This window comes from Ptychodera flava, chromosome 5, assembly GCF_041260155.1.
Source record: "Ptychodera flava strain L36383 chromosome 5, AS_Pfla_20210202, whole genome shotgun sequence".
Lineage (NCBI taxonomy): Eukaryota > Metazoa > Hemichordata > Enteropneusta > Ptychoderidae > Ptychodera > Ptychodera flava.
The window spans coordinates 47,996,312-48,023,461 of NC_091932.1; the positions used below are offsets into that span (position 1 = coordinate 47,996,312).

Here is a 27,150-nt window from a genome sequence, read left to right on the forward strand (position 1 = left end):
CAGCCTTTCTACACGCGCTTGAGCATGCCGACATCACATGTACACTAAGTATGCCACGCTCCTATTGGTCTAAAGAGACCACCGTCTCTAACGTGATTGGTCAATCCTCTCACACACCCACAAGATACGCGTGAAACTGTTATGAGAGCAATGTGTGTACAAAAACACACCCGATGGATCATGCATCACGCAAATAAAATACTGACATTTCGTTTCTCACAGTATTAACGAGTCACAGCTTCTTTTTATTTCGCGAAGACTACATGGATTTTGTGCCACTATCACCACCACAGACCCCTCCTGAACCTATCTGTGTAAGTATATTTGTCATTTTATCGTAGAACAGCCTTCAATCAATGCGTACATTCAATCATTCTTGCGAATTTCTTGTGGCCGAGAGCTTTTGATCAGCTGTATGTGTATGCAGGGCTGCAGTTTAGCCTGGTCCTTTGTTGCTAACATTTTGTCTCGCAGACATCGCAGAAGGAAAATTTGTTTTCTCGTCACTACACGTATGTTTTTGTTATTTTTGACGGCTACTTTGGACACATGATAACAGAGATGGGGCAGTATGCTAAAGGCAATGCAAGTACGGAAGTGCGAACCTATCAAACAGCTGTTGTGTAAAAGCATCTTCACTGTACACCTTGGTACCTATGTTGTACGATTTAGGAAGGGGCGTCTCACCTCAGCAGCCATCATGTGATGATGCAGAAATATTAAGTCAAATAATCAAGACCAACTTTCTTTTCTGTCTGTTTTTATGTAATTTTGTGTGCTACTAGAATTAAAAACCCTTTCCCTTTCTTATATCGATAAAATACTATTATGATTCTGATCAACTCAACACTCTTGAGTCTGAGATAACAACATTATATCTCGCCCCTCGCCATGGTCCCCGATGAAATGACTGACATTTTAGCCAATCAAAATGAAAATTGCGAAAATGATAATATCTATCGAGTGTTATCCATATAGCAACAATTAGGAAAGCTTTAATTTTTCAGAAAGTATTTTTTTTATTTTGGACTTCAATTAACTGTACTTCTCCCAGTTTTACTCTTCGCTGATTTAGTTTTGTACACTTCAGGTGCGCGGATGTCCAAATTTCTCACTTACTCTCAAGGGGGGGGGGGAATCCAAAAGCAATTGTACCTTTCGTGTTTTTTTCCTCCTCCTTTTGCAACAAAGTCCATTATTTTTCGGTTTGTGTGTTCAGAGACGATTCATCGCCTGCGTAAGCAAAAGCAGTCATTTAAAAAGTGCAAATTGTCGCAAACAGCGGTCATTTGAAATGTACAAATTGTCGCGGAAAAGTATTGTTTAAAAAAAATCCAAAATGTTTCATCGGGCCTCTACATGTTAACATTGCGTTCAGTTTAACCTGACCTTCAACTTGAAAAAGTGAAAGATGAACTTGGAAAACGCAATGAATGGTTGTGACATGTTACCAAGGTACCGCCACACCTGCAACTGCGCACGTAGCATAGGACCGCGTCGCATCCCATTCAGTGATTGGATGAAAGAGAACTTCAGTTCCTAAAGTCGTGGCAGAGAAGTATTTTCCGGCAGTGCGTTATACTTTCTCTTTGCACTTGTGATAAATTTAAAAAATATATTAGTGAATGAATGAAAAAGTAAACAAACATTTTCGGAACTTTTGTGTATGTTCATTGAAAATATTTTTATGGTCATGTTTTCTTTGTTTTTTCCTACTTTTTACGTGTTCATTGTATTCGAACGACCTGTGGGTTTTGTTTTCTAAATATCGAAAAAGACATTTCCATTTCGCAAAGCATCGTTAATTTATGCATTTTTCGTATGTTTGACAGGAAAAACCCCAAAAATACTTGTATTACTCACTCAAATAGTAAACGAAAAGATTGCAGTCTGATTTTCCACGCTCAAGGGGAAGTTGGTAGGACATGCATCCATCACATGCATTGTGAGGTGAACCAATTTGACCTTTGGAATCTACATGTTACTATTGTCATGAAGGACTGGTCGAGTGACATCATCGCATATGCTAATAAGTTGAATATGCTAAACGCTATTTCAGGGTTTCAGGAAGTCGGAGAGGATGATTTCCGCACGTAGGCAGAGTACTTGTCCTTAGAATTTGGGTGTTTCTCTGCAACTGTTAACATTTTCAGTTGTCGGGAGAAAATTGAAAGGTTAAAACTAAACCAAAAGAAGTATATTGCAGAGAAAATAATTTGGTGTGAATTTTTTTCCCACTTTGCAACCTTACATCACAGCATACATGTACATGTGTCCTAGATTTATTTGAACCAATAGTGTAATAACAAAGAAGCAGACATTGATAACAAATGGTACTTATAAAAAGTGAAGATGAGAAAATTGCTGGAATTTTAACTGAACTGAAAACTCAGTCTTCGAAGGCAAGGGGGAGAATAGGCTATTTTTTCAATTGGGTATGATCTTAATGAAATTGTTGTGTACGAGAGCATCTAAAGGTACAAACTATGCCTTTGAAATATTGTTTTCTAAAAAATTAGAAAAACAATTTTGGGAACAAATGAATGATGAAATAGAAAGTAAAATTGTGTAATACAGTGCGTCACTTGTTTTCTATTTATTGAAAGGTGTGTGTGTAATCCATGGGTTTTTTCCTTTTTTACTAAAATATTCCTATTGTATGAAAGTTCCTTTGTTATTTTTGTGTTGGAGTAAGTATCATGCACTCAGAGTGTGATCACATAGATGATTCAAATATTGAAGCCGTCAGCAGTTCGTACAGTTCTAGAGGTTATCCACCCATTGCATGCACCCAAATATATCAGTGACTCTCCAGAAAGTTGATTTCATCAGCCCAATGATCATGCTTTGGGGGAGTGATCAGGGCTGTGGTTGTGTACAGCTCCAGGATTGGTTGAAATGAGAAAGGACTTTAATCATGCAGGAAGGGAGTGACTGAATAGGCATTTGTGATTGGATAATCAGTAGGCCAGGGTGAGCACACTACTGAATATTAATGAGTCATGAATCATCAGGCGAGCTGGAGCTAGTGATGGAATTATTGCTGCAGTCTTTCTTATAATCAAAGTGTGAAGAAAAAAATTGCTGTCTGCTGTTTCTAGAACTGAGATGTTCATTTTTATAATCTGTTTTATATGAACAGTTCCAGATACTAATGAATATTTTTTTGTACTTGCATAAAAGCTGCATTGTGGAAGTCATAGTGAAGGCCTTACCTTTAGCCAGTGACCGATATTTCTCAAGGTGATTTGAGTCATACAAAATAAGTACAGCATTGTAACCACGACTACCAATTGTGTGTGTGTTTAGTTGTGTGTTATCATTTACACATAATACTTGAATGTTCATGAGACAGTCTTTGTTGTTAATTTACTTCTAACGAAGATATTTTGACTTAGTTTTAAGATTTCTTTCAAGTTTTGTTTTTTTTGGTATCATAACATAGATATGTCGGTAGCATTATTTTCTAATAAAAATCATATCATATATTTATCCTTCAGGAAGAGGAAGTTATTACTGAATCGGAAGTGATCAGTCAAGTCTGTCCCAAACGACCCAAAATGGACAAATCAGATTACGATGCTGTGAATACTTTACTGTCAATGAGACAGTGGTCACCACAGCGATCTGATACCAGTTCTCTGCCACCATCACCGGGTTGCCAGGCACCACTGTCACCTGTGTCCCAAAATGGAGACGACACCATGGACAGTCTACCGCTCCCTCAACAGAATAATAGAAAGAGAAAAAGATCAGTTTGTATCAATGTAAGACATCATTTTAAGTTTTTTCAATGAATTTGCTTTTGTCTGTCATTGTTATGGATTCTTAAAAGATAGAGAGTCATTTTGGAAAAGGTGGAAAAAAAAATACAGAGAGCAGTAGGTGTTTTAGGTTGTCCAATGGAGCAAAGATGTAGACATGCAGACTTTAGACAAGCAGAAACAAGAAAAGTAACCGACAAATATTGAAAAGCTTTGTCATTTTGACTTTCACCACGATATTTCCCTTTTCTGTAAAGAATCGTGAACACAGACTGCCAAAATGGTATATTTAAATATCCTTATCTAAAGGCTAAGGCAATTCAATCCTGTACATAGCTATGTTCTACTGAGTTTATAAATAACTGTGCTTATCTAACCACAGACATTTACATAAGACACCTCTTTTATTTCAACCTGCTCTTTGTATTGCCAGCATACTTTTATGTAATTGAATCTGTTTACGAAACTTTTTGATTTGCACATTTATGTTCAGAAGTGTTGTAAGCCAATTTTAGGGTTTGATGATTTCAACACCAAAGTTTGTCATGAATTATTGCTTTTGTGATTGCATTACTGCATCAGCTGAAAACAAAAGAATGAAATCCCACTGTAATCCTGACGGTAACTTGGAACAAAATAAAAAATTTAGAGCAATCACAGCAACCAGTGACAATTTGTAGAGCTAATAATCACAAAGTACATGTATCTAATATTTTCGTATTTTTTCTTTCTAATTTACAGTCGCCAGAAACTCCTCCAATGACACCACCACCAACTAAAGTGACCCATCAGCTGATATTACCGGGAACAGTGCCAGTTACAACCAATGTTATTCCTCATCTTAGTAATTTACAGATTCCACATAGAGGTCCGTCATCGTTGTCATTGCCCAGTAAAGACAGACCACTGTTACTTCCGTCAAGGAGCAGTAATACACACAGTGCCGTATCAGGAACACCATTTACTTCAACTGCTGTCAATAATTGCAATGTTGTTTCAGCAACACCACTGATGCTATCATCAACTGTTGTTAATAATACGTCAACGTTAAAACTACCACTGCCTTCTCTTAACAAGACCGTACCTTCAAAGAATGGACCAGCATTGTCATTGCCAAGTACGCCAAAGTTCTCACCAAGTGCTAGTACTCAAAGTACTTTACTCGTCAACCGTGGCTGCGTTCCTGTTGGTTCCAAAGCTGCAAAGGTGCCCGTTATTAGCCATGCCAAGAGTTCAACCACTTCAAAATGCATCAATACTTCAGCTGCAATTTCAAAAATCTCTACCAGTGAAACTACAAAGCCTGCAAAAATTCCTAGACTCAGTGTTGAGCAACCGAATACGCAGAGAAACCAACCAAAGATGAGTCCTCTTGCGCCAAAAAGTTCCCCAAATACATCACATATGCAGCCTATTGCACCAGCCATGGTACCAATCACAAGAACAGTTCAGGGATTGCCAATGACAGTTTCACAAATCTCCACTCAAAACACTCCAATCATTTGCCAAACAGTCACAGCAAATGTTCCTTGTGGACAAATCACACAGCCAGTGACAAGTCCCAGACATACGGATATTTTGCCAAAGCCAGTCATGATGACAGGCGCAATTATTCCGCCGGGATCTGTCATGGTGATTGTAAACCCAACAAAACAAGACAACAACGGTTCTCAGATCAAGTTAGCCCAGATGCCGACCACAACACCAGTAATAGTTCCCAGCATTCCTCAAAACCAAAGCGCAGCAATCAGCCATCCTGAATTCTCCAGAAGAAGAAGCCATGTCTGTTCTTATGACAATTGTGGCAAAACATACTTCAAGAGTTCCCATTTGAAGGCACACGTGAGAACCCATACAGGTAGGAACTGTTATCTGCTTTATTATCAGTACAGATGTCATTTTAGAAGATAAAGTAGCTAGTTTCTCATCGAAAATTGTTTATTCTAGCAACAGTTGTTTAAAAAAAAGATAACCAGCTCTCTCTGAATGCATTGGTAACTCTGTAATTTTGAATGAATTGAATACTTTGACCATTTCACAACCGTGGTTTGGCCCAAAACAGTTGATATCAGTGGTGAGTGTGGAACTGTTTATAGGAAAGTTTGGGTGAACAGGTTAAGTATTGCATGAAAGGAGAGACTAACGGTATGTTTGTTTTCTTTTTAAATAGGTGAAAAACCTTTCAAGTGTACGTGGGAGGACTGTGATAAAAATTTTGCCAGGTCAGATGAATTGTCCAGACACAAACGCACACATACCGGTGAGAAGAAGTTCGTCTGTCCACTGTGTGATCGCCGTTTCATGCGCAGTGACCATCTCACCAAGCATGCGCGTCGTCACATGACCACCAAGAAAGTGCCTAATTGGCTGATGGAAGTGAGCAAATTGAGCAACATGGCCAATCAGCGTATAGTGCCAGCTCCACAGAATACCTTGAACACCAATCAGTGCTGAACTCTTTGTCAGTAGTACTTGTTGTAAATATAAGTTTTGTCAGAACTGGTTTATCTACATATTCAAACATCAGACTCTTTGATAGTCATCTCCAGTAAGTTTTTTGTTTTCTAGACCACATTTTCTATGGTCAAGTCAGATTTACTACTTAATATTTTGATGTCCAAGTTGCATGTCAGTTTCTTATCTGTAATATATCAAAACAATCCCATGTAGCAAATTGATTATCAAGGTCATTATAATGAAAGCAGTTTATGATTTTCACTTGTAAAGTATCATGTAGAAATTTTAAAGACAGTTTTGTAAAGTACTGTGTTATTCAAAAAACGCACACTTATGCATGTAACATATCACATACCTCATGTATATATATTTACAAACTTTTCAGAACAAAAAAGTAAACCTTTCCAGTGTCTTCTGTACATATACAAAAATAGAACAAGTAAATTTTCAGCCAATCTGAAATGAGACTCTATGTAGATATCTGTGAAACCAATCAGGAAGAATAGTGAGACTGAGTGGTTACATCTATCAACCAATCAGGAGTGAGTGAAACTTAGTGGATACATCTATCAACCAATCAGGAATGAGATCGCTATGTGTTATTCATTTTGCTATTTAGAAAGAAAATACCATCAAATAAGTAGTGACTATGAATAAGATTTTCTAAATATCAACTCAATACATCAACACACTTTTATAAGATAGTTACAGCTTTGTATCATTCAATATCAGTGTAAGAATTTTGGTGTTCTTTTGCTAAACATCAACTATGGCTTGTAAAATCTTTTTCATTGTATATTTTCCATCATACATATCCAATGCAAGAGAGAGATCAAGATTGCTTTAACCAAGATTTCAGTGCTGAAACTTTCATCAGAAAAGCTCGCGCAAGAATTATTTGTATGTTTCTGTAAAAACACTGAATATTTTTATAACTTTTCAGATTCTGAAGCCTTTTACATTGCACTTTTTTGTTAATGTGCAATCATGTTTTGAAACTGTTGCAGCCTCATTTGCCGTCTGTGCAGTCAGTGCACATTTATGAACTTTTGTACCAAATATTTCAAATTTGAAGGTTTGATAACTGTCAGTGTCATCAACTTTTTGCAGTTACATAAATCAGGCAGGAATATGATTAGTAGCTCATGCCAAGAGGTATTATTATCTACTATCATCACGTGATATTTGTATGTCTTGCAGACAAGCAGATAGTATTTTCTGAAGGCTAGTCCCATGACTTTGTACACATGCCAATAGTCCTGAGGTAGTTGTGGAAGAAAGGTCGTGAGGAATTCACCATAGACACTGTCATCTTAAATGTACTGTCAAATTGTGTGTGCATTTCATGCAAAAAGTGGAATTTCAAGAATGATTATGAAAGCTGTTTGTGTTATTTGTATACTGATATATCCATGACAATGAAATCAGGGACAGGAAAAAATACTGTGGATCTTTGTGTTTGAAGGTGGTGGAATGAAATGATCATGATGTACAAATGGAATCATTTGTATGAATTATGGTTTTTGAAAAAGTCTCACGATGATATGAAAGAATTCCTTTATCATAATGTAAGTTTGGCAGATTAGGAGATGTCTTGACTGGAAGGTTGTTCATGTGAAAAAGTCTTGAGAGAGTACAAAACGATTATGGCAGGTGTTTTGAAAGTGTGCTTTTGATGAAGAGCAACTGTTATTTTTTAAAGTTAGTTGTTACTTATACATGCTGTATTTTGTTGGTCATATCAGTTGGAACTTCAGTTTAGAAACCTATTGTGCAATTCATCATATAGATCAGGATAGGTCTGTAAATGCATTTTTTTGTGGACAGCAAATTTTTCTTTGAAGGATTTTGCCTGTAACTCTTCTTCTGAAACTTGTTAAAGCCAGAGTAGGCAACTGATATTGTTGACATGTTGAATATCATTTTGTAAACTTTTGTAGATTTATTGTTGATATATTTATACCATTACTTGTTATTTTTCACCATTCAACATAAATAAATAAATATCGTCATACTTATTGTAATACTTGTTTGATTTGCCATTTCTTTTTAAACTTCTCTTGCAATTACAAGTATACAAATATGAATGTTGGCCTCTACTAATGACTCATGATCTCCTGATTTTCATACTTACATTCCATGATAAACTTTGCAAAAATGAATAATAATATGCCATTGTATTTATTATTCTCAGTCAACAAAATTACAAATTCTCGTCTTCCCACCTACAACTCTCAGGTATTCAGTTTTCTCATATAACTTTGTCCTGCTATCTGTTTAACAGAATTGTATATCTATAAATCATCAGATATCCAAAGATTTAATATGGATTAACCCTTTCCTCATAATGGTTTGGCCCAAACCCATTGTTGTCAATGTTGACTGTTGACCTGTTTACAGTGATTTGGGGTTGAACAGGTTATGCAAACCTCTTCAGCTTGCGACACAAATTCAATTGAGGGTTTCCAAACTTGTGATTAGAAATCACAGATACGCCCTCACATAAAACTTGATTCTTTTGTCAAAAGTATGTAGACAATATAACAGATTTGGAGTGATAGGATGTTGGAATTGACCAAAAATTGATAAATGAAAACCACCCGACAACCATAATCACTTTATCAGCTGTCTATTTGCTGTGTACATGTACATAGACACAGCACAGGTTAGTGAGTGAAGCTATCAACAATGAAACAAGTCTGAAGATTGAGTGTGTATTTGCCAAAAGTAAACAATGCATGGTGTTTGATACCTTGAAATGTGTCCGCCCAGCCACATATCTGCTCCCTTAGGTCCCTGTAGATGATACCCAGCCACATATCTGCTCCCTTAGGTCCCTGTAGACAACAAACTCATCTTCGCTGATATTCACGGTAAATTATGATTCTTCTATGAAGGGCGCCCTCAACGGTCATATTTGGCACAAACAAGTGCTCCAGACCCGAGAATATTTCAACTTAGAATTTTGCTCCAAAATGAAGGCAAACTAGGACATGGGTGTGTTTGGTTATACAAACATGTCAAGCTGGTGCACAGGCCAATCATTTTATTATGCAAGCCCAGGAAAACTTATCGTCCGTTTTCATGGGTCCGTTACTTCGACAACAGTCTCCCACTAACTATCTGATTTCTGATTTTAGGGAGCATCCAGCTGCCCAGAAAAGAGACCTTGGCAAGTGAAGATGGGGAAATCTATATTGTTCTCTGCATATTAAAAATTGCAGAGGCAAACTATGTAATGTATGCACATGGATGAAGCACTGTGGGTGGGAAATTTTGGTCTTTAAATCAGAAAGGAGTAAATTGTTTGATTAAAATTATCACAGAAATATTTTGAATTTAAGGTAGAAGTATTTTCGCCTCGGGGACAGATATTCATACTCTCAAAATTCAACAATTCTTTTCTGATTTACCACTTGTGGGGCCTCATTTTAAAGCTCTTGGAGAAAGAAAAACTTTCACTGGCTTAGTTTTTGAAAAATCCAAAATTTAATTTCCCTCCCATAGAGTTAACACAGGAATGGCAGCCATTTTGAATTTCAAATATTGCAAAATCTTAGGGAATTTGTTTCGCTAGTTCCAAACTTTGCACAGTGACCCCCAATTTTTATTGTTTTATATTTTTTGGTAGGAGAATGGTTGAAAGTTTCATTTAGGAAAGTTTCAGCAAAATTGTAAATCTTTCACTTTTGAGGTGCATACTATCTTAATGTGCCAAATGATTTAAAATTTTATAAACTTGTTGAAAAAAACAAAAAACAAATAAAAATGACATCAATAAAAAATCCACAGCTTATCTCTTTATTGTCTCCATTCAGCTACACTTATAAAATTGCATTCATTTACAAATATCTGTATTAGTATGGTATGCTTGATTATTTAATGAATTTTAAACCAGATGATTTCAATGTGAAGTAATTACTTTGCTATAGTTCTGTATGAATATTTCATAAATACATCAACTGAAAGTCACTTTGTTGATTTTCTCTGTCTGTTTGCCACTTTTAAAAGAAAATTGTAAATAGGTGGTGATATTTGAACAAACCACCATTCAAGCTATGGTTCAAAAACACATGAAATTACAACACTAACATACTAAAGCAGAACTTTGACCATTTGGCTACTTTGCTTTATGTAAATATTCCGCATTAAATACAACAACTTGCAATGTACAACAAAAATGCCTACGAAATTAAAGGTTTGTATCTGCATGAATTTTTACTCTCAAATCTGATAAAGCTGTCAGGCCTTCCTTTTAAACAACCACTCTTTTAGGGATATCATCCAACAATATACATCTAAAATAGCTGAGCAAAATTTTCATGTAAGCCCTCATTAAAAACAAAAATATCCAATATCTTCTACCTTTTGTGGGAAAAGAACTAATAGCATTGGTATAGCTGTACCACTGCATCGTCTTTGATGTAAAATAAAATAAAAAATGGTACTTCACGAAAAATCAAGTTATTTCTTCAGGGTCTGTCTGTAGACTAAATATCACATGCTGTAATATTTAGATATTTCTACAAAATGTTCAGTAATTTTGCACCTAATTTAATTTGCACGTGTTCATAAAATATTAATTTCCAGTGGTCATACATATGTTAAGTTGTGAAACTTTGTACTTTCTCAAGCGTTTCGTGATTTCAGAACATCGACAAATATATGTACATACACATATACGTTTTTTAACAGACATGTTTCAGTATATCTAAGGAACAGCAGATCAAGTCTAACCATACGGGGAAAATCTATTAGTCTTATGGTGCCCTTTATGACAAGTGAAGTAGAATCAGACCCCTTAGGATAGTGTTTCATTGTAGTATGGTAGGCCAGGCCAAGTATTCTTCAATCTTGTCCGTCCTTTTCATCATTTGAAAGTTACAAGGCTAAGAAGAGTAATGACACTATCTTAATTATAATACTTCCTTTTGTACCAGTATAAAATATTGACAACAAAAATAGCATTATTAATCATATCTTCTTTATTGATAATATTTTGAGCTAGTTGGATATTGAAAATTATTTTATCCGCTTTAAATGTTGCGCTGAACAACTTGCAATTAGATCAACAGTTTGTCAATAATGGTCATATTAAAACTAATAATATTGTGTGTGCGTGTGTGCAAGACTGGTTTTGAAAGTTGTGATCTTACATTCAGTCCCAATAATTTCAACATTTCTACCATTTTGTAGTACCATTTTGACCATTTTGTTGCATGTTTCAACGACATTGCATAGTGTTGAAATACCGAGTATCTGGTATGTCAACATAGCCAGTGCATGCCAACACTGTTACAGTAAAGTTGGTGATTGAATCTACTCAGATAAATGCTAGACAACATCAAATGAAGAACAGCAATGCCAATCACACACATGCAGACTGCATCAACCAACTGCACTATTTCTTGATGATGACATGGACAATTTAAATACTAAGTATTTCAATATTGAGTAGATCCAGCAGGTGTTGTTGGTACAAAGAATGAAAATGAAGGAAAAAATAATTGCAAAACTGACATTTAACGGAACATTAAGGAGGGCACAGATTTAATTTACGAGGGTAGAGGAAATTAAATGTCAAAGTTGAATCATAATATAAAAGATGTTTGAGAAAAGTGACAAATTCAATTCATCACACTTACACATTAAACTTTTAAGCTGTGAAGTATATTGACATGAAGTTTGAACTGCTAATGTCTGAAGACAGATATCATGCCCTGACTCATTTAGTGCAATAAATTTCTAGACCACAGAGTCTAGCATTGACATACAAAACCAAAACACAGATCGTACGATAATTGAACGCCATGTCTTGTCAATTTCGTTCAGCAATCAAAATTTTAAACCCTACTGTTTGGCACAACCCATTGTTTTTGCAGGTAGGATTGGACCCATACAATATTGTATAAAACAGTTATAATAATGAACATCAATACAAGAGATAAAATGACCTGGAAGGTTTTTAACCGACTGATTTAGTATGTACACCATATGTCTTGATATGCAAATCAAAACAGCTGTATATGTTTGTTTTCAAAATTTACTTCAGAAATATACAGTGATCATTGTGAATATACAGAGTCACTGGCCAAGGGAATATATACTTTTGGACTTTGAGTGGATTAGATTACTTGGCTTTGGTGATACAGAGTAGATGGTTTGGCTGAAGCTGGCATGTCTAGATTTCCATGTAAATAATCAACAAAGATTGATGAAAATGCTTTCATATCTGTCATGAATATTTATTTTATATACATTTGAGTAAAGTCAATGCTTGATTTTTTCAGCTTGGTGGCTAAAGAAAGCCTTAGTGACTGACACTACCGTTATACAGATAATTGGTCAAGTTAATAGTGACCTGGGTGAAAGGGTTGGCTGATGTAGGATCTGGGTTGAAAAGGGCTGATTTAAGAAGAATGGGTAGTGGGATAAGTGATAGTAAAATGTTACAGTGGACCAAAGGTGGGATCTGGGTTGAACAGGGCTGATTTAAGAAGAATGGGTAGTAGGGATAAGTGATAGTAAAATGTTACAGTGGACCAAAGGTGGGATCTGGGTTGAAAAGGGCTGATTTAAGAAGAATGGGTAGTAGGGATAAGTGATAGTAAAATGTTACAGTGGACCAAAGGTGGGATCTGGGTTGAAGAGGGCTGATTTAAGAAGAATGGGTAGTAGGGATAAGTGATAGTAAAATATTACAGCGGACCAAAGGTGGATCTGGGTTGAAGAGGGCTGATTTAAGAAGAATGGGTAGTAGGGATAAGTGACAGTAAATATTACAGCGGACCAAAGGTGGGATCTGGGTTGAAGAGGGCTGATTTAAGAAGAATTGGTAGTAGGGATAAGTGATAGTAAAATATTACAGTGGACCAAAGGTGGGATCTGGGTTGAAGAGGGCTGAATGATAAGGATAGGAAGTAGGGATGATGGGCTGAATGTAAGTAAAAGTTAAAGTAGACCAAGAAGAGGGCTCTGAGTTGAAGCATGTTGGTTGATTGGGAGAGGAGGGCTGTAGATTTGAATGGATGAGAGATATTGAGGGGTGGGGGAGGGGCTGTAGATGTGAATGGATGAGTGATATTGAGGGGTTGTGGTGGGCCAAGAAATGGAATTTGAGTCAAAGTGTTGATATGCCAGGTCATGGAGCTGAAGAGGTTTGTGTTTGGGAAGGTTGTCGGTAGTACATATGATACTATGGGTTTCAGAGGTGAGGTCTACTTTGCAGGTACCCTGATAACTTGGATAAAATGGGTTTATTGGGTTGTGGTCATACAGGTCAAGAAGGATAAGTGACAGGTTTGAAAAAGAAGTTTGTTGCAAACGCTACATGTATTATGAAGAAGTAAGAGGCTGGAGATAATTTTCGAAGTTCAGTTCTGTACTTCAGTTGAGAATTTTCATCCTTCAGTTCTATTTCAAAATACTTTTAAAAAAAATAATGGAAATACTTTAGCATGTATTCTTTCACTTTTCAGGACACCAACCATCATGGATGGTATTTTTCAGCATTTCCCAAAAGTGTCCACATACAAACATACTGTCAGTGTGCAGACTTCATACAAAAAAGTATGGATACAAACAAGTCTTGAGATTTTTAACATAGATTAGTACAAATTTACATAAAATTTATCACCATATAATATTTCTGAAAATTTCATGAAATTGTTAAAGAATTAGAGGTTGCCATGTCTACCAAAAGTTAGCTACATTTTATGACATTTCAGGCTGTGTACATTATCTCTACTTTTCGTTTTGCCTGATTTCTCAAATTTATGACTGTTACAGAAAAGAAAATCACTGAGAAATTTAAATAGTAGGTATTTTAACACTTTTGTACAAGTCTGTGATAACAGGTAGAGTTGTTTAATATAGAAGGATTCTTTTTTCAACGGCTTTCCGACAGATGGGACACTCTGTCATTCTGTCTCCACACATCTGGCATGTACCATGTCCGCATAGGAATATCATATTCTTCAGTCGATCCAAGCAAACAGGACACATGGTCTGAAAACAACAAAAGGTTGCATGAAAGTGAGGCAGCATACAAAAGTTTTTGAGAAATGTAAAATTTGGGTCAGTTTAATTTTTTTGTCAAAACGTTACCATCATTTAACCCTTTCAGGCCTGGCTTACTGGTAAACTTACTAGAACTTCCCTATATATAGGGGTTTAGGCCTGAAAGGGTCAATTATACTGTACATGAAATCAAGATAGAACTATATTTATGTCTGCATCAATATTTAAAGATTCATGCGCATTTTGAATTTTATGGAAGAGTTGAACTTGATGCAAACTATAGGGTTATTTTCATTATATAGTTAATATAACACATATTAGGTTTGCTGTAAATTTTCAAAGCAAATCAAAGGAATCATATTACTGTCTGTAAAAATTTTACAAAATGAAATGTCCTCCCAAAGGATAGGGTTCCATTTTGTTTAAGCTCATACTTTAACAAAATAGATATGAAAATCTTCAGCACAATGATATATTTTGGTATGGCCACTTTCGCTAGAAAATATCGACATTTTGACACGTCCAAAAACATCTTTAAAAACACAGATAGGAAGCTCACCTGATCTTTGATGTCTTGAAGTTGTTGTTGTAATTTTTGTACATCATTGGCGTTGTTGGGTCGATTCTGGTTGGCGTTCTGCGTTTGAGTATCCTTCGGATGTTGTTGTTGAGTCATATTTACATTAGATGGTCCAACTTGTTGGATATTAACACTGGGAGCTGAGAAGTGGAACACAAGAAGAAATAAAGTCATGACAATCTTGGAAATTGCAAGATTATCAAGCGAAAGGAAAGGATTAAAACTCATTCAGTTTGAAAAGAAGGCATCTTGCAAAAAATATCTTCAAAAGTTTGCAACCTTGGAGAAACAAAATGCTCAAATCATAAATATATTCATCATTTGGAATCAGTCGTGACCCACTTTGCAAAGTGACACATATTCATGAATTGATTTGTGCATGCAGGCTGACTGGGAGGTGAGCATTTTTGCTCCCTGTTGGCTATATCCAGACTTGTCCACATACATTCATAGTGTCTCTGATGTTAAAGGTCACTCTGATGTCAAAGGTCACTCTGATGGTAAAGGTCACTTTGACATATTCATACAAACTGCCAGACAAACACCTACCCACATAATAAACAGACACACTGTCACATGCATGTGTCATGGATACATCCACTGATGAAGAACGACATTCATGAACAATAACACGTACACAGACATATTTGTAAATCGTAAACACAAGCAGTTATACATCTATGAAAGACTATGTCTAGAACATCTCCATAGTTTTGGAATGATATCCTAAAACCTACATGTAGCATTGTGCTCTGATTTTCTGTCAAAAACATAAAACTGTTCATGTGACTGTGAAAGGATTCAAGTCTAGAAAAATTTTGTAACTCATATCCCAACGTGACTTATTCAGTCAGAGCTACATAGTGTGCATATGATCAGTACCCAGGAGACTGAACTGTGTATGATAATTGGAAATGGTATATAAGAATAGAGTAACTCCAATGGCATTCATAGCAAATTACTAAATTGATATATTTAGTAACTGACTGCAAGGGGATGCAAGTGATATATTTTTGTCTAGAATGTTGTCCTTTAGCAGTCAAATTATGGTCAAATTTATGGCTTAACAGAAAGTCAGTGCATGATGCTAGATGTACATTTATGGGTGCCATACCAAAACTATGAAGAGGTTCTGGACAAAACTTTCCATGACATTGTATGGCACATTCACAAGCAAATGAACACTCTACTCTAAAACATTAAAGTTTACACATTTAATGACTGGCTCCTACCTTTGCCACCACAGCAAACAATAAATGGAACAATTTTATCAATGTGTGCTCTGCATTGAACACATTTCTTCATCAAGATAGAACAGCCTGGAATCAACAAGAATGATGAAACAATTAATTTCTTTTTAATGAAAGAACTAGTGATGGCAAAACAGTGAACATGAATGATTAAAACCTTCACAAATTTCCTCAAAAGGAACATTCAAATAATGACAGTGAAATCTATGAACTATTTTGATGGGTAGATCATTATTTGGGGTCCTCTATCGTTCTGCCAATAAATACTTTTATTTTCAGGAATGCACAAACTACCAGTACTACATTTTAGTTGAAAAGAAAATTTGCCCGCTCTAAGCAATTGGTTTGTCAAAATTTTGACCACACTATCTGTTCAGACAGGCATTGTCTGCTTTTCCTATTTTTGTTGCAAAATGTCTGTATATAAAATATCTGTAAACTTATATAATTACTTATGTAATGTCTGTAAACTTATAGACTGGGGCAAAGGTTCTTCAGGTGTCATAGAGCTGAAAGCTGATACTTACTAGAACATGCACACATATGACCACACGGTTGGAATAACGTTGACGCTTTCTTGTCAGAGCAAACAACACACTCTTCAATCTATTTAGAAAAGAGAAAGTTAATATGGGAATCAAAATTACAAAATATCCCTTGAGTTGCTTCTGAATGGTTACAAAAATGCAAGTCCCACTGCTAGATCTGCTATATATATACCACTGTGAAAATCTTTACTGGTTCCTCTGTGTAGTTGCGGCACTAAATTTTTGTAAATGCTTTTGTTTCATAGCAAAATTGGAGCTTTGTGGATGGAAATGGAGATCTGGTTGTTGAAAGTTATCACCAGAAGTCTTCATGACATTCATCATGATGTACCACAAAAATATATTTTTAAATATTTAGTTCAAAAGTTGTTAGCAGTAATAGATTTTATCAGTACTATATTTTTATTTGTAATTTAATCACTTGAAACTGTACTGAAATAATATTTTATTCCTATGATATAGGCTGCAACTATAAACATGGCATTGTGACTTAGTCATGTGACTATCATGTGATGATCTCATGACACTCATGACACTTACCTTAGTTCTTGACTGAACTGGTTCCTTACAAAGCAAACATTTCTTGACTCTTGGTGAACACAGTGAGCATGTGGCAACGTGACCACATGGTCCAAATAATGTATCTCTCTTCATGTCAGAACACACCATGCATTCCTCATAGGCTGACTGGTCGTGTTGGTTGTGGATGTTTGCTGTGTTTGGCGCCACCATTGGTTCACTGGGATCACATGACGTGAAGAGAAAGACATTTTGAGAAAATTAGAAATATTGTTACTGTGCCTCAATTTACAGATTTGCCAGTTTTACCTTATCTAATATGACTTTGTGAAGTGAAAATAAATAACTAGGTAAATTTCAAATGATTTGTCATGAGATGCAAACCATCAAAATATTTCCTGTTAATTGTGATGCAACGTAATCTTTATCAGAATCTTACAATTTAGTTTGTTCTGTGCAGGATTTAACAATTAATTGGAACACATTAAATATATCACAAAAATTCTAAAATAACTTATTTTAAAATCCATTGGTGGCACCATCTTAGTTTAAGATAACACAGAAGTCATTCTCTTGTACTTCAGGGAAATTTGAAAATTATATTTCTGACTAGAATTGGGAGGAGACACGTCATGTAGTAAACAGTCCTGCATTTGTCTGTGTGTCCTCTACACTCAGATCTTTCACCACTAGGATGTACTTCACTTACCTTCGTTTTTCCTTGTGACATTTTGCCAAGGCTTTACAAAGATTTGGATCTGGACAGAGATCCAAGGGTGACTGTCCTTTTTTGTTTTTAACGTTGAGATCTGCGCCATGAGCTGCCAGAAAACATGCAATGGAAGCACTGCTCTTCTTGTCCGCTCCTTGTGTACCAAGACCCATCAACAACTGTCAATATTAAAAATATTTTAAAAGTTTCATGCTTGTTCATTTAAAAATCTGATTGCAATTTCATCCCTGTCAGTATCAATGATTTCATAAAGTCTAGCAAATCTTTCAGTCATATGCTCTTGTTGGATTAAAAGCAATTACAATTTGCAGGTGATGAAAATCAAATAGCGCTGTTCACGGTTACAGGTTTGTTACTAAATATAGCTGTACGCGCGCGACATCGGACACGCAGCTTGAAATGCGGACAAATTTTATCAATGTTCCATGCGTGGCTGTTTTTGCAGCTTGTACTCTGAGTCGTGAATATGTTTTTTAGTATTCACTGTTACACTAGCAGTCGCCCACTGAGATGTATTATCGTCGTTCTTGCATGCGTAATTTTCAAAAGCGTAATCTAAAAATGCGGACAATATTATTTTTGCATAGTAATGAGAGAACAGTGACGTAAACTGTGAACGCCCTATAAGATACATTTTTATTTTGATCCAGTAAAAAATTTAGGTGGTATCCTTGGGATTTTAAAATGCAAATAATCTGAACAATTTTCTTCATTTTCAAAACACCTCTTTACAAGTATTCCAAACTTTGGAGAACACCTACCTGATTTTCATCATAAACATTGGAAAAATGGGATAAAAGCAGAATTCAAAACACTTTTACATCTTGCTTATATCCCCATCTTTTCAGTTTTAAGTGAAAATCAGGCAGGTTTTCTCTTTTAATTTGCACTGGTGCAGCATTTTTACCTATTTTTACAGTGTTATTACCCGTTTTTAAGGTGCTTTTATTGTTCCAAATTGTGGACATTTGAGTGGTAAAAATTTCAAAAACTTCAGAAACTTTGGACTACATATGTTTTCTATATGCAAGTAACTTATTGCAACACATTTTGTTTCTTTGTTTTCACATACTGTAACTTACCTTGCCCACATCTTGCATATCTTGCAGCTGTCTGAGTTGTGACAAGGTATGATGTCGCAAAGCTTCATGCAGCGGAGTATCCCCATCTTTGTCTGGGATGTCCAACTTACAAGTTTCCCTGACCAACAACTGTCGACCAATATATCAAATATATGAAGACTTTTGAGATCTTTAAAACACTTCCTCAAACAGCTGTGACAATACTAAGAAGAAAACAGACTCAAAGATCAAAAGATGACTGGCTTTGTTGCTATTTCTTGCCTGACATGAAGATGAGATACAGCGCCACCTAGAGTCCAAATGGAGTGCAACATACAGGCCCACTTTCCAATCTGACAGACCAAACAGTATGTCAGCAAGTGGGACTTTGAGAAGATCACTTCAACAACAACAAGGGTCTTTCTTGCAATTTGATTATCTATTCCTTTATTAAAATCTGAGTTTAATCATCTAAAAGACATTATGCCTTTCCTTACCCTGACAATTTGTGTGTGTTGTCTTTCAACTGCTAAATGTAATGGAGTCTGTTGGTTGACATTTTGTAGATCCATGTTTGCATGGCCCTGTTAAAAAAATGTGAGGATACAATATACATAGGACAATTAAAAAATTGAAGTAACATCACGGCAACATTAAAATTTACCTGTAAAACATGACATTATTTGTTTGAATTCAATCCCCACAACATTTTTATATTCCCCTCAAAAACTACTTTAAGTGGGGAAACAGACCCCTCAACTGTAGCATCCTATATGAAATACTGCACACACAACCTCGTGTCAAAAACTGTGAGTAGAGTAAAAACTTCTACAACCTATCATGTGTACAATCGTACCAATGTTTAATACCAAATAACAAATAACTTTATTGCATAAATAACACTTCAGGATGAGTGGTAGAGCAATTCAATAAATTACTCAACACTGACATATTGAGGTACGACTGCTTCTATGGATGATTTTGTAGTATATTTCTCAGGTTTAGTTCTTTCAGACATCTGGTTGGCAATATTTATGTTGACAAAAGAGTACAGAGAGTGTTCTAAGAATGTTTGCAGGTACATATCAATAGATAAGCCTATGCATGTGATTACCTTGTCAGACCCAACAACAGCCTATTGGACAAAGCACTGGTTCCTCACATAATATAGATACAATTATTCTTACAACAACAATCTCGATATTACTTATGTCTTGATGACCACCAAAGTAATACAAGTCTCATTTGTTTGACAAATGGATTTCACATTTGATTTGATTCAGTTCCTAACTCGATTTCACATTTGATTTGATTCAGTTCCTAACTCTAGGTCTGTTTCTATGGTAGTAGATGCAATATGAAATGATCTTTATCAAGAGTGTCTAAGGATCATCTCAGTTTGTCACAGAATTTTAGAAAACAAAATTTGTTTGTAGATGGGGACTGGGGTTTTGAGCTAAGCTTCAATTTTGCACTACATTTTGACAGAAATATTTGAAAGAATATACTGCAAATGTACAACAGGGCCAATTTTCTCAGTACCTATGCTTTCAGTGTAAACCGATATAAAACCCTTACTTAATATAAGTAAATTTTGTCACCTTGATTGCATGGCAATTTATACTGTAAAATATTACCAATTTCATGATTTCCTAGTGTCATCTTGCTTTCATCCATGACATGACCTTCTAGTCACACTGTCTGTTTCAAAAACACACAGACGAAGGGGCCAAATATTAGCTCACATCATTCTCTGTCAAAATATCATAAGACTGTGAGCAAAGAAAGAGAACCACAGAGGATACTGCCAGATACAACAGCAGAGACTCAATACTCTCATCCAGTGAAACATTTTTATACACACTCAAACAAAATACAAGTTGCATAGTCATAAATATTTTTGATAAGAAAGGAAAAGCTAAAAGAGAAAACAAAATTATGTAACTTTTTGACATTTTTTTACAGTAAATATTTTGCTTATCATAAAAATCCGTCCCTGATGTCATTGACTACCCATCATTAACTTGACATCATTGCATGGTCATGTGTTAGGTTTTATTCATATGTTATATCCAAACTGTTATATTGTGTTCTCTCTGACATCAACTCTCTGCACAGTTGTACTTTCGTTTTGATCTTGACGAGGGAATTCTATTTTCTCAGTTTTGCGACAATCTGAGACAACCACTGAACCAGTAAGTTCCCTGTCTCATTAAACTTCATGACTGTAAATTAAAATATCCAAAAAGTTTTCCTTTCTGAACGTCAGCAAGTCGAGATCATAATGTGAGATCCTGTAAGAATATTAACATCTCTTTTCTTGAAGATAATGAAATTTGAACTCTTTCTTGGAGTATTATTGTCAAAGGTCAGGAAGTGTAGATTCCCACTATTTATTTTATTTATGACTGAACTGTGATATCGTTGTGTGTAATGTTTCTATGTCGGCTGCCAATTACAATAAAATTTTATCGATTTAAGAAAGGAAAACCTAGACTTTATGAGATATTACTTGTGAATACGTGGGTGAGAGACCGTTTGTGTCTCCATGAAATGGTTTCTCAGACTAATGTGGGTGGGGCTGTTCGGACAGTCTTATGAGGGCGCTCTACATTATTAAAGTCGCCGGATCACATGCACACAATCACCTCAACTCATGAGGGCACCCTTTACCAGTCAAGTAGGTTGTGTTAGAAGAACAGCTAGTTATCAGAAACTTTTTCAGTAATATACTACTTGAAAAAATAAACATTAAATGTCTTACAATATAAACTCAACTTCTAATTACAATATGGTCAGACTGGGACATCAAGCATTTATAAGCATTACTCTGCTGATACAGTGTGTGCTGTAAATCTCTATTTTATGTAGGAAATCTGGTTTTATAAGTTAAAGCATAAACAAATTGATAAACCAGTGATTTAAATATATATTCGATGATGAAAATTATTCTATTTTTAACAGATTTTCATCTATCATGGAAATAAAACATATGATTGTCATATGCTTGTAAACCCAAACGTTTGGAGTGAAAATTAGGCAATGTAATAAAAACATAATAATCAAAACAAGGGACTCTGTATCCTCTAAGTGGGAGACCATATACCCAATGTCAGGAGGGCAAATGGTCACCAGCTGAAGGGCAATTAACTCCTTGTTTGGGCTATAATGTACACTATTGATTTCATTCTTAGACAATTTGCATAACTGACTGAATATCAAGAGGGATTCGATACTAATCCATAAATTATACCTAGTAAATAAATCTAAATGGGAAAAGGACACATATGAATACATGTTTTTGATCATCCCAATAACTAAAAAGTTTTCAAAAATATCTAATTTTTCCTGGATTGTAGATAAGTGAGAACTGTCTGACAAAACTGTAGTGAATTATGTGATCTTGTCAAGGAAATAACTACTGTTCAAAATGTCAAAGAACTTTTGACTTCCTGGGCACATATCAACTTTAGAAATGGATAAATATCAGTAACTGGCCTTATGAGAATGACACAGACTATAACAGTTTTGTTATTTCACAGTTCTGTTGCAGAACTAGAGTCAGTGACACTGAAATTGAGACAACGGACATACAAAATGATTAAAATGCTTAAAAAAGTAAATGTCACTATAATTCCTGATGCAATTTAATTGTTTTGTGGGTCTTTTGGAATGTTTAATGAGACTTAAAAAGTCAGACAATGAGATCAGCCTGTGTTTCTGATGTCCATTATATAAGAAGTAGAAAGAATTTGTTACGTGGCAAAGAAACAAACAGCAAATATGGCACACCTGAATTAATGAAAATTCAGATGTAAGTTCAACCAAATCAAATCCAGGACACCTAATCTGTACTGTCCTATAGATTCAGACTATTTTTCAGTAAAAAAATGTACCTGACAGAATAGGATGATTCCAGTGAAAAACATCTATTCAATTGTACTGAATCTTTGCAGTAGATGGTCAGATATCATCCTCATTGTATAATTGACTTAAGTTGTGCCAGCAATGTTGTGAGAGTCATTGTATAATATTTGAAGTGATGTGTGACAAGGGTCAGGAAATAGCTATTGTTAGGCCAAGCGAATGTGGACTGACATGCATAATGTTACACAATGTAGATATTGTTTTACAAACATGAAATCAAACACCCCCATCACAGAAGTGAACTATTCCTTGCTGGAGGCAAAAAGGCCTTCACTCTGAAATTGTCACTGCATGTACTTCGTACAATTCTGATGAGGATCGACGACTGAAATATTCACTAAGCATTTACGACCCACACTGTTCATCAAATGATGATACAAGTACAAATAAAGAATCTTGATTGTCTAAAATATTTGCAAATGTCTACGAACTAATAAAACTAAATCTGCACATCTGCAGCAAAATGAACTAATCCGTTCAGGTACTTGCATGGTATAATAATGTCATCGCTTCTTTCTGACCACCATGCTGTTAAATTTCAGTCATTTTGACAAAATTCAACACAAAGATGTACGTCATAGTGATGTTACAATCTTAATGTATAAACCATAGACAATCAATATCACACAATTATTTACTTCTGTTTTTATTCATACATCATACGTGAACCATAACAACCAAAATCACACAAACTGGTCTTTCCCCTCAGTGTACAAGTTATGAGTATCAAATCCTCAATATCATTGTAACTATGGAAGAATATTCCAAAATCTCCATCGTATCAGCAATCTTGGACCAAAACTCTTCACTGGATATGGTATTATGAACACAGCTGTTCAGTTTTCAACATGTAAATGGAACATCAGTAAACCAAAGACAGACACACAGACATCAAAATGGCTACACTGGTGCCATTGGGTGTGGCTAATATCCTCATGTGTCTCCCCCTTCCCCTAAAAAGGGATTGTTCCGGATTCTTGCCATTTTGCAAAAGAGATGTGGTTATGTCAATTTTTTTCTTTTTTCCCCTAACCATGTCACTATGAAGTTTTATCACAGTCTGCAAATTATGTTAAAATACGTTCCCTTGCTGTACAAATGTTGGGTGTGGAGGAAATGCAGCTCCACAAACAGCATCCATTCATTTCAATTGTGCGACTGCCGTTTGTTTGGCAATACTGTTCTCCATGTTGATGATTTCACTGGACACACCATAGAAGGAAAAACCAAGTATATAACATGCATGTCTTAAAGTAATGCATGTGACAACCAGAAACATATTGGACATTTTTGGCCTTAGATTTTAAAGCTTCTATCTAGATTTTTTGCGATTTTTGTGTCTGCTAGAATTTGAATAACTCTCCATGCAGATCTCAAAGTTCAATACATATCATCTGGATATTAATGTGGGGCAAAAATCACAATCTTCTCAAATTATTCTGAGAATTGTTTTGTGTCTGATAAGAATGTATTTCTTTTCCTCTCTCTGACATTTTACACTTTTATACATTTATATTATGATGCTCAAAACCTTGCACTATGTGCGACATAATGTCTCTACTTTAAAGCATTAATAATTTTTCTGAGACAGTGAACATGTCAAAAATAACATAAATAGCCATCAGCTGCAAACAAGTCTCTATCATAATCATGTGACTGCAACTCATATCACCTGACTATCATGTGACAGAAATTGTAACTTATATACCTGCTATAATGCAGCACCTAGAAGAAAGACAATCTCATGATCATGTGACTAGAGACTATAATCATGTGACTTCCATGTAATGTAAATCTTACCTGGTGCACTAATAGTTCTGCAACTTCAACATGATTGTTGAGAGCAGCTAAGTGAAGGGCTGTGTATCCGTCATCTTTCTTTTCATCCACAATCCATGGCCTTGGAAGATGCGCCAACAAATCCGCATTGCGCTGTCAAGATGGAGAAAAAAAATAAAAGTTGTGAGTAATCTTGGATGGCTTCCACATACAGCAATAATCATCCTAGTATTTACAGAATGATGAAATAATCCCATTGTCTACAACAAAAGGATTGTTCCATTCATTGTACACATGGGGGCAAACATAGTAAGACAATACTGAGGCCTACATAAGGTTAAGCTATAGTTAAGTCTAGACACACTAACATATACACATCATGTAAGAGCAACTACTAGGACCCCTGCTGCAATTGTGCTGCTGAGATAATTTCAGGAGGATTTGCAAATATTGAAAATATTTGAAATCCTCCTATTTTGATCACCAGAAATAGACTCCGTCTACTCTTGGTGCAGTTAACAAGGTAAGTGAAATGATAACACACTGTGTTAGAATAGAATCTGTCTTTTACAACACATGACATGTTGTTAAGACAGTCCAGACACAGTTGATCAGTCATTTCGATGGGACGGGCTGTTTGTAATTAGTTGTGTTACGCACAGTGTGCCCACTAGGGGTTTCCAGACCTCATAATCAGGGACACCAGGAAGGACATATATGGTATGGATATTCCAGGGTCAGGTCATCCCTTTGTGAGGCACAAATCATCAGATCTTCTCTGTAAGCTGGACATCTTCGCTTAATAATTTAATGAACTCAACCGCATGAACAATGTCACTCTGTTCTCTCTTAAATGTCAGATTCAGATTCAGATTCAGGTGCACTCATAGTGCACGTTTATTTGTATTTCAAGGCCACTCTTAAATGTCAGCAGCTGACTGATACATTGTTGAAGCTAGCCGCAGAAAGAACTACAACTCTGTCATGTGCAGCCTTTTAAAAACTTTGTGTAAATAAACTTTAACACATAGTTTCTTTTGTTTCCAAATATCACTTGGAAAAAACTGATCATCCATTTTATCAGCAGAAGACATCTTCTGAACACACTATTTCCCAGGCAGAATTCATGGAGTATGAAACGATTGTCAATATGATAATGGTAACCATAGCAACTGTGTTACAGGGTGAGTTGAAAAGAAGGTCTTGCATGTAATATGTATTACAGCGGTTTCAGATTTGAGAGAATCATAATTTCTAAATAAAATTTGCAGTCCAAATCTTGAAAATGACCTGTGGTGATCTAAACATGGTACTTTTCCACAGTTTTTCCATTTTATCTTTTCTGATGAAGTCTCCACATTGAGTGACCCGCAGAAATACTCTTGGGCAGGTCATAGAGGTCAAAGGTCAGATATGGTGAGTGCTGATTATCACCAAAATGTGTCCAAAAATGCACATAAAGGTTCTTGTCTTGGAATGAAATTTCTTTCTAACATTAGTTTTGCTTATTAACAATCAGAATTACAGAAGCATTGAACAGCTATAGATTGATACCGCAAAGGAATAACAAGAATTTCTGAACACAAGGCTGAGTGACAATGCCAGAAAATTTGGGATATGTCTTCCATTAAATTGATAGTGAAAACTTTCAATGCAAAGATTTTAAGTTTTCTGTGGTGATTTACCCACTCGAAGTTTGTTTAAAAACCAACTATGAAACAGGATTTAAGTTGATAAGGGAACGTTGAATCAACCACTCACAATAAGGGAATGCTGAATCAACCAATCAAAGTTAGGGAATGTTCACTGAATCAACCAATCACAAACTATCAAAAGATTGTCTGCAGACTACAGTTTTCACAATATTCAAACATCTACAATGGAATATCAGACTGTGCTTAGCAAGCTATAACACAGCACACAATAAAATATCTTACAAATGGCACAGTCATTATTTATTCTCATTCTAGTATCTATTTTATTCATTACAGATTTCTTGATAAAATGAAAATCATGATAACACTGGTAAAGATGTTTTGCAGACCAATAATATTTGCACATTACAAAGGAAATAGTTTTTTGTTCTCTATCAATTTACAGCTAGGGCCAGTGTAGATGTAACTTTTGATGATTATTGCACTATTTTTGTAATTAATGTCCACTGCAGTTCCTGTTCCACTCACCAAAACCTGTTGAGACACAGTGTTGAGTTTTTCAACTCAGCCTGTACATGTTTAAACTGCATAATTATTGTTGACAAATGAATTCTGGTACACACTAGGATCTAAATATATATACAGTGACAGTGCACATATAGAAGCTGGGTTGGCACGCTAAATAGTGTTTTCAATGTGCTTTGGGGAATAGAACAAGAACTTGCAATTGACATACAGGACAAAAAAGTGGAAAAAAATCAAAAGTTTTATTTTGTTAAGTCCATGCATGGGTCTTGGCTGACATTAACTCAAGATTGGTATACATTTTCACAGCCATGTATATGTTAGTACTTAGTT

General features: G+C 35.5%; 2 protein-coding genes across 2 annotated transcripts in view; one reads left to right on the top strand and one right to left on the bottom strand.

The window, feature by feature from the left end:
- On the top strand, positions 1-8,245 carry LOC139134164 (Krueppel-like factor 10). Its single transcript, XM_070701087.1, has 4 exons — positions 1-314; positions 3,501-3,767; positions 4,506-5,622; positions 5,935-8,245. Exons 1-4 carry the CDS (start codon positions 264-266, stop codon positions 6,216-6,218), a joined length of 1,719 nt encoding a protein of 572 aa, XP_070557188.1. The 5' UTR covers positions 1-263; the 3' UTR covers positions 6,219-8,245.
- A 5,693-nt stretch (positions 8,246-13,938) lies between these two features.
- The window catches only part of LOC139134165 (E3 ubiquitin-protein ligase MIB1-like), a 150,788-nt gene continuing 137,576 nt past the window's right edge, over positions 13,939-27,150 (bottom strand). The window contains 10 exon segments of the mRNA XM_070701088.1: positions 13,939-14,228; positions 14,800-14,960; positions 16,053-16,139; positions 16,598-16,676; positions 17,159-17,357; positions 17,847-18,028; positions 18,953-19,081; positions 19,429-19,515; positions 24,659-24,780; positions 24,783-24,790. Coding sequence (XP_070557189.1) covers positions 14,088-14,228; positions 14,800-14,960; positions 16,053-16,139; positions 16,598-16,676; positions 17,159-17,357; positions 17,847-18,028; positions 18,953-19,081; positions 19,429-19,515; positions 24,659-24,780; positions 24,783-24,790 — 1,195 coding nt within the window. The 3' untranslated portion in view covers positions 13,939-14,087.